The sequence below is a fragment of the Apaloderma vittatum genome, unplaced genomic scaffold (genome assembly GCF_000703405.1).
Source record: "Apaloderma vittatum isolate BGI_N311 unplaced genomic scaffold, ASM70340v1 scaffold43875, whole genome shotgun sequence".
Lineage (NCBI taxonomy): Eukaryota > Metazoa > Chordata > Aves > Trogoniformes > Trogonidae > Apaloderma > Apaloderma vittatum.
The window spans coordinates 6,817-15,906 of record NW_009719679.1 but is presented as its reverse complement, the minus strand read 5'-3'; the positions used below and the strand labels follow the sequence as shown (position 1 = coordinate 15,906).

Sequence of the window (9,090 nt, the reverse complement as noted above, 5' to 3'; positions counted from 1 at the left end):
TCTTTTATTATTATTATTATTATTTTTATTATTTTGTTCTACCTAATAAAATTCTTCCAAAGCCCAATCCAATATTTTTAAAGCTAAAATTAAGACGGTTTTGTTTTAAAGGATTATCTCTCTTTCTTTTCTCCTTTTGTTTATTTAACTTTTTTCTTTTCCTTTCTTTTTTTTTTTCCTCTTTCTCTCTCTCTCTCTCTCTCTCTCATTTTCTGTGTTTCTCTTCCTTGTCTCCAGTTTTACTACCTGGTCCTTCGCCAGATGTGTGCCTGTTAGCAGTGTTGTTGTTCAAGAACATCTTGTCCATGCCTTTGAGAGCTTCAGTCAGGTAGTTTTGAAGGGCCGTGAGGGCAGCGCAGATAGCGGGGGCCCCAAAGCCATGAGTGATGAGGCTGAAGTGAGTCAAGCAGCTCTGAATGCCCGGTTCCAAAATAGGGGTGGGCCGACTGTTTCCAATGGGCGTCCTGTCCTGGGCCAAGAGATCTGTAAATTCTTTACAAAGTTGCCTGCACAGAAGAAAGAAAGGCAAAGAGGGGAAGGAGGGGGGAGAAAACAGTGGTTAGGCTCATCTCACACTTCTCAGAAACAACCGAGGTTGAAGGAGGGGGCAGGTTTAGACCAAAGCTGTTCCCAAGACCCAGGACAGGACCTTTGCATCACCTTCTTTTCCCCCACAGTGCTCAAGGGACAAGCCATGGAGACCCAGTAGCTTCCTCCTCAGGCTGATGTTCTTCAAATAAGAAGTTTCTGCAGCTGCAGGATAATACCAGATCTAGAGATAGAAATCTTTCCCACAGCCACAAGGATGCTTCCAGGGAGGTTTAGATTGGATATTAGGAAAAAATTCTTCAGTAAACCAGTTGTCAAGCATTGTAACAGGCTGCTCAGGGAAGTGGTTGGGTCACCATCCCTGAAACTATTTTAAAGATGTGTTGATGTAGTGCTTAGGGACATGGTTTTGTAGTGGACCTGATGGTGCTATGTTAGCAGTTGGACTCAATCTTAAAGGCCTTTTCCAAACTAAATGATTCTACAGTTCTGCAGCACTGTGAAAACCCACTGTGAAATATCCTGGCTGAAAGGGAGATGATGCACCATGGGTCTGCCAACCACTCGTCTTCCTGGAAGCCTGACCCCCGCAAGACAAAGCAGCTCCCAGGAGTGCTGTTCATGGAGGAAAGCACAGCCATGCACTGAGAGCTCCTGGATGAACAGGAGAACACCAAAACCGAGCTTACTCTGAGAACTGTCAGACTGGGCCACCTTGTTGAGAAAAATCAGCACTTTGAGATTTCATGCTGTCTTATTCATCATATAAGGAGTAAAGCTAGCTTTTCCTGTTTCAGTTTGGGAGGGTAACATCCCAATTAACACAACAGAGTTGACATCTGACTATTGTTTGTTTGCCTGCACCTTTGAAAAATCAAATTTTTCTGATGAATACACACACACATTTTCTTTTGCATTGCTCTGGTCCAAAAGGCCTTCAAGTCAACAGGTGTCTGGGCACCATAGAAACCTTGAGGGCTGGTGAGGTTCCCAAAGGAATAATTTCTTTGAGAAAGATGCCTACCTAGGGACTGGAGAAAAAAAGTCCAGAATTAAAAAAAAAAAAAAATCAGCTCTCATCCTCTGAAATTGTCTGAAATTCCCAGTGGGTTAAAGGTTTCAGAGGGCGGGGAAAGATAAAGGTCTACTTCTATGTGTATTATCCATTAAGAAAGTGCAAGAGAGGAAACTTTGAATTTGGAGAACAAACAGTAAAGAGTCCAACATTTTACATCTTCAAAGAGCAAAGCAGGTCTGTGAGCAATTAAAGTTCTGGGACATTAATATCTTCTGACCCTGCGGAAAAGGGCAATCAAATTCCAATCACGTCTAAAAAACATCTGGACAAATTTGAGCAAATGATTTTTCAACCCTCCATATATTTCTTTAAATTACACTGTCATCGGAGGCAAGCCACGTCCCAGAGCATGAAATAAATGAGAACTGTTTGGGCTGTTATTTTTTTCTTTCTTATTCCTTCTTTTTTTTTCCTTTTTTTTTTTTCGCTGGATAGATGAAGATGTGTGGTGACAGACAGCACCCACTGCTGAGGACACGAGAAAACTATGAAGCACCCATTTAGTACCCTGGGAGTCACAGCCAAGTGCATTTCATCACATACAGCACATCCACCAAGTCCCGAGGGTGGGATGGGTTGGGGGGGACAAAACCGAGGATCGTTAGGAGGACATGGAGATGGGATTTATCTTCTTTTTTCTTTCATTTTTTTAAAATTTATTTTGTTTTATTAAACCACATGGAAAAAGGCATTGCAATTTGATAGCAGACAAACAAGTGTGTGTGAGCAGCACAGACATGCTGTGGATGCAAAATACAGAATTTTGTTTCCCTTCCCACAAAGATTTTTTTTTAACTAGAGGTGGCTAGGAAAGGATGCACATTAGCTAGGGGACAGTCACCTACACCCTCTATAGGGACAGGGTGTATTGTCAGAAACCCCCCTGTGGAGGGAAGCAGACACTAAGGGGTCTACCCTGCCCATCCCTCCTCTCCGCGAGATTGTTTTAATTTAAGGACTGGAAATCTCGTCTGCTTTCAAAACGAGCTCAGATGAAGGGTTTAAGGAGAGCGAGGGTTTTCTCGGGGGAAGGCAGAAGGGGAGAGGGCAGTCAGCTTCGCACTCACTTTGTAGCAAGCAGCATGTTTTTCCTGGAGTGGAGGTCGCTGGGGTCCGTGTGCTGTCTGTTCAGGTACTCAGAAACAGCTTTGGCAGGGAACTCCGTTTCGCAGATGTACCCAAAATCCCGAGCTAAGTGAACGGCCTCACCTGGAGAGAAGGAGAAGGGCTTTAATACCTCCGGGCACCGCCGGCCCCAGGCTGGGCTGGCTCCGATCTGCCGAGGCACCGTGCGGCAGCTGCCCACCGCTCCCTCCGGGAGAGACCATCTCCTTCGGGCCGTGTTTAGAAATCTTTTAACATGCCTTGCACCTTAGGGACAGGCTCCAGGTATAAGTTTTCCCTGCACAAGCCCTCCTTCGGGAGAAAACTAAGTTGATGGGACAGATTTTCAGCTGAGGAGATTGACTTTTGCTATAGTGCACTTGTGATGGTTTGTTCCCAAGCAGCTGATTATGCAGAACTGTGGGAAAAGTACACACGTAAAATCACACACACATAGATGCACACACACACATACACTTCCTAATTAACTGGGCCAAAAAAAAAAGGGAGGGGAGGGCAAACTGGTGAAATCCCGAAAGACAAAAGGACCCAAACTTCTCCTAAGAGCAGAGAAATCATTCCTGTTTCAATACATCAGAGCAGCGTCCAAAATTTTACAGATATGGTCATAATATTAATGTTAGTTCTTTGTATTACATCATAGGCACTCTTTTTTTTTTTCACACACAGAGGGCTTTAGTCATCATCACAAGTATCCCCACATCTGTAAAAAGCTGGAGATAACTGTGTTTTGTCCGATGAAAATTATTAATCTGCTTTCTTAACTGACCATCATGCAACAGGAAATCATCTTTGCCGGGTGGAAAGCTAGCAACCAACGGCAAAGTTTTCTGTGAAAAAAAAAATAATAATTATTCTAATTCTAATTGTCACTTTTCCTGCCTGCCTGGTTTCAGGTTTCTTGCCTCCAGAGGTTCGTGTCATCCAACTCCTACTGATGTGCTTCATGCCACAAGAAGAAGACAGTAGCTGCAGAAAGGAGGAAAAGAAGAGGGGGAGGAAAAAAGACCCAAAAACCAAAACAGCCCTCAGACTCTAGGGGGATTCTACCAGATTATATCTCAACCCCTCTAGAATAGAGCATTAAACCCTTTAAAGCACCGCCTAAGGGACCGGGGGAAGATTTCCAACACGCAAATCAGATACGTCTAATAACTCCAGGATCAAGTTATTTTTAACGATCAGGAGTTGCTTTCTAATGTTTTCTGCTTTCCAAGGCTTTTCTCTAATGACCAAACCCCTTAATGTAAGGGAGGGCACCCGGCGGAGCCCGGGGAGTCCCTGTCGCGGTCACCTCGCGCCGCGCAGGGTTCCCCCGGGGGCCGTTCGGGTAATCCTGGCCGGGACCGGCCGGAGCCTTTCTGCTCTCGGCGATACAATAGAAGCCACGCTAAAGCCTGGCTGGTGGCAGAAAAGAAGATAAAAGCTACAGCAGGTGCAGCTTCTTCCAAAAGCAGGGAGCTTTCTCAAAGTAAACTGTTGATTTGTAAGGAAATCAGGGGAGAGGAGGTGTAAATGTACAGCTTCCCACACTTGACGCAGCTTTTTAGCATCACTCTGCGGCCGCACAGGCTTTTGAATCTCAAGGGAGCTTCGGGGAAGGACTGATTTTTTTTTTGCTGGGAGTAGGGTGCACCGATTTTCACACACGCAGAGGGTGTGAAGCTGCACTAATCCGCTTGTTTAAGGGCAGTTGTCACACCCGAAATGCTTCACGTCACCTGTAGCGCGACCCTTAAAGCCGTAACCTGTGCCATGCTTCGCACTCTCGGCATTACCTACATATATATATATCTTTTCTAACAAACCCCTACCCATCTCTTTGCTAGCCTGTGTTTAGCCCTGCATGCGGTAAGGTCTTATCGCTCACATAACTCAATCAGAAGAGTTGGAAAGCTAATATTTAGCACAAATGTTTATGCACGCCTATATGCAGAAGCGATAAGTGGATTATTTATACGCCTCTTGGTGTGTATGTGTAGTGCAGATACATATAATTCATAATTGCATCCATACTACTCTGGTTACTTTTCTTGGAGAAGGTCCAAGTTCTCTTTGCACAAACACGCACATATCCTAAACATATTAGCAGATCTAAATTTTACTTTTCAGTACAGCAACAATAAATCAAAGAAATAAGCCGAAAGCCAAAATGACATTAGTTGACTTGAATTTAGGTGAAACTTTAGTCTTTCCTTCCCTCTCTCCTTCCTCAAGAATAGCTTGTCTCTTTGTTCAGGTCTAGCCACCTGAAGGAAAACCACACTCTGAGCCCCTTAAATTGCTCCGGTTTCGTAAAATAAGTATATAAATAAATATCTGTATTATTTTTCCTCATTGAAAGTCCTGTAGTGGCCATAAATATGCTCGGGAGGAGCAAATTAGCTGGAGATGGAGTAGCTGCGGAGTCAGAGAGCACAGCCTGGAAATTAGTAGCAATGAGGAATGGGACTGCCCTGTAGAATCACATACACGCACAAACACAGGCACACAACGTACATACATACACGTGCATAACCCTGCCACCAAGGGGGATCAATAACCATCCAGACAGTGATTTAATTTGGGGGGAATGAGATCTTTAACTGTACTGTGTTCATCCTAACCCGCCCTGAATTTCACCTCTGCAAGGTTTTCCCACCTGATCCCGAAAGTTGGTGGATTTTATTTTTATGTATGTATTTATTTGGTTTTTTGGGGTTTGGGGTGGGGTTTTTTTTGTTTGTTTCGTGAAATGTCAGACAAGTTCAGAGCAGGCAAGGGTGTGAAGGGACCTGCGACCCTCGGCTTACCTTCCACCAGGGAGGTGAGTAAAGTGACATTTGCGGCCTTACGCCTGCCGGCTGGTAAATTCAAACCGATTTTTTCTAGCCTTTCTCGCAAAGATCTCCCCCCGTTTTTCGATTTGGCTCTAGAATTGCAAAGAAATTAACATCATGATTAACTCCGCAGTGTTCCTGGAAGAAACATTTAGTCTGTGCAGTCAATGGAGCCTGGGAGGGTTTTTCACTCGACCTTAAGGACTTTGGGTGTGTTGCTTTCTGCTTGGGTTTGCTGAGATTTGATTAATTTCTCCCAGAGGTGGGAGTGGGATTGAACTCACTTTTCTCCCTATTTTATCCAGGGAAATCAAATAATGCAGATAGCAATAATTAATGTACAGGATTCCGATCTAGAGAGCAAATGGGTTCCTACTGTACGACACTAACTCGTATTAAGATGGAGTGAGGAGATGGGCAGAAAGGTAGAGGAGGAGAATTAAATCCTCAATTATTCCAGGACAGAGACGGAATGAGAAGAAGAACGAGAGGGGGGAAAAAATCTGAAAGGCTCGAAGGGAGAATGTGTGTGCCTGTGGATAAATAGAAAAGGAGGAAAATATTTATTAAACCATTACTTGAGTGTGTTCTTGTGCGGAAAGGCGATGCTGAAAGGAAGAGCTCACCTGAGGGCAGAGTTCTTTATATAGAGGGAACTGATTGCCTGGAGGAAGATCTGAATATCTGTAGGAGGTTGCTGATAAGGACAATAAAAGGGTGAGTGAACTATAGGTGGGAAATACAGAGCTATTGTTCGGACTCCTATACATATGTAAACCCCTAGGGATGCCACCTGCGAAATCAGGGAGAATTTTCGCACCTAAAATCAAAGTCTGTCCCAGACATCTCTTACTTAAGTTTGTTTAAGAATTAGTAGTCGCGCTTAGCGAAAGGAAACCAGAAACAACAGAGAAGCCAGACTGGCTGGTGGCAGAATTGAGAGCAGCTTCCTATATGTGGTCTGCTCTGAACCAAAAGCTTGTCCAAAATTTAGATTTAAGATAGGAACTGAAGTCAGCAGCAGCCAATGGTTATGGCTTGGGCCATCTCCAGAAATCCACTGAAGTTCAATAATGATGTTTCTTTACCTTCATAATTCTATTTTCTACCATGTGTCTCTGAGATGTTCTCCCTGCTTCATTTGTAGCTGTACAGAATGAGCAGGCGGGTTAGCATGTCTAAGTAAAAGTCTCTGCTCGTTTCCCTGGCAAGGATCAGAAGCTGAACAATGGTTACAGAAATTCACGTGGAACAGTATCTATTTTAAGATACCTTAATTCTCACGTGTATTTTTAGGTGACTGACTGCATGCACCAGGACTTTCCCCCTCATCCTCAGACATGGAGCTGGAGTCCCTGACATCATCACGCATCTTTTTTTTCACAGGAAATAAAGAATAACAACTACATTTTAAAGCAACTTAGAGTCAACGTTGCCCAATTGCTACTACAGAAGCTGGCAATATGTTTCCTCCTCAAAGATTATCAACTTTAAAACATGATCTGAAATTTATTCAATGTTAGTTTATATACATTTGTTCCTGCCTCGAAGTTATGCCTTAACTTCCAGTCTGATATATACCTCACATGTAGAAAATGAAGTCTTATTCCCTCTCAGCTGCCTCATACCATATCATGGCTTCTTCCCTCTTTTGATCAGAGATAGACCCTTAGTTCACGTTGCTTACTCACAAGACATACCGACAATTCACAGTCCTTCAGTCACTGTCAGGAAGATAAAGGCCTTTCTCACTGGTAGTCTTTCCAATTGATGACCTAGGAATTTAAATTGTTGTTGCTGGTATCTAAATGAACGATCCCTCCGTTGACATGATGGAGTGGCAACCAGGCTTCCAGGTTATCTTTTGCCCCTTATTTTCCTCGGTACCAATAATGCAAACTATTTGGAGGTCTTCAGCAAAACACACCAGGTTATTACTGGGTAATTTGCACAAATGTTTAAGAGTAAAGACCTCAAGACCAGCTGAGAGTAATTCCTCTAGCAACCTTCTCTAGATGAAGCACTAAGTTTCTGACTTTCAACTATTTGTTGATAGCTTTTGTTGAGTCAAGTATTTACCTACCTTACAGGTTGCCTATTAACATCCTGCCAATTTCAATACTCTTTTGTGACATGCTAATAATTGACTTATCCTTATTGTCATATGGGGAAGTCTCCTGTGTTTATCTAGGAAATCTCTAAAAATGCATCAGGTCCTGAAATACATCCAGTTCGTCCTGCAGCACCTAATTGCAACACGTCCACAACAGTATTTTATTCAGTCCATTTTCTAAGAGAGAAGTGTGAGGAGAAGGAGAAAATATAGAAAGTGTGTGCATATACAAGAATGAAAATCTTCTCTCAGTTCCTTAATTTTGAGAATCGTTGATAGAAAACACGCAAGACCGAATCTTTCTCTAGTCTCCGTCCATTCATCTCAATGTCTGAATAAAATATGTTTTCATCTCATCCTGAACGTTACACACAAATGCTTTGACAACAAGATCAGTGCACATTTGCAGTTATCTTAACTGTTGACCAAATATTTCTGGTGCATGCATGTTTGCCCACCCATGGGCATGTTCAACACGCTCACCCCAGCCTCTTACCTTCTAAGTACTCCTCCTAGGAGGGATGCATTCAGACACTCTGGAGGAGAAAGGCGTCTTTGAACTTCTCCCACAGTTACTTTATATTTTGAAGTTGAACTAAGCAAAGACAAGCGGCCAGGTACAGAGCAAAACACCTCTCCGGTATTGACTGAAATTCCACCCAGGAAGCCATCTTTATTCATCATCAAAGAAGTGACAGATTTGGGAGGAACCGGAACTGGAGAAAGAAAAGGGGAAGCGGGGAGAGAGAAACCGTCACGCCACGAAGGAGTACAGGGTCACCACAGTCTCTCTGACATGCACAGAACAGCAAAATGAAAGGGAATTTTGAACTTCTGGCTACCTCCAGCAACCTGAAGGATGCTGCTCCCCCAACCTCTAGGAAACTGCTCCATGAATGATGGATGGAGAGAAGGATGGGGCAGTACAGCCTCTATGCAGGGTTTGATCATTGGGAAATAAAATACATATTGGCAAGCACCTGGCAACTTTCGGGTTTGAGCCTGTGTCTCACCCAGAGCCCCCCGATGCCTTTTGTACAACGGACAGCGCCTTTCTGGAGGGGAAAAAAAGAGGAAAATTTACTTTTTTTTTTTTTTGCTAATGTTTCCATTTCTGCTAAGCTGAGCCAGGACTAAATTCACTACACGAAGGGAGTTGCTGTCTTAAATAAGTATCAAGGCTGGAGGATACAGCAACCAGAAGACAGCTCTGTTATTGCTTTGTGTTTTTATTAAGTCTGGTTTATGAAATAAAATGAGTCTTTTCCTTCAGAAAAAAAGGAACCCCAGGAAAAATAAAAAGTCTGGTTTAACCATGGTGTTCGCCACCTTGATCATATTGTGCTGTCCGTGAAGTAATAGGAATTCTCCCGCCCCTGAATAAAGCTGATAGAGTTACTGTAACA

The 9,090-nt window shown here is 43.3% G+C and overlaps 1 protein-coding gene across 1 annotated transcript; it reads right to left on the bottom strand.

Annotated features, from left to right (window-relative positions):
• Positions 1-199: 199 nt before the first annotated feature.
• TFAP2B (transcription factor AP-2 beta (activating enhancer binding protein 2 beta)) lies at positions 200-8,400 on the bottom strand (the record flags this gene model as incomplete). The annotated part of the gene is made up of 4 exons (XM_009870715.1): positions 200-506; positions 2,695-2,836; positions 5,545-5,663; positions 8,181-8,400. Coding segments are annotated over 4 exons (782 nt in total), but the record flags the coding sequence as incomplete, so codon positions are not given.
• Between the last annotated feature and the right edge of the window lie 690 nt (positions 8,401-9,090).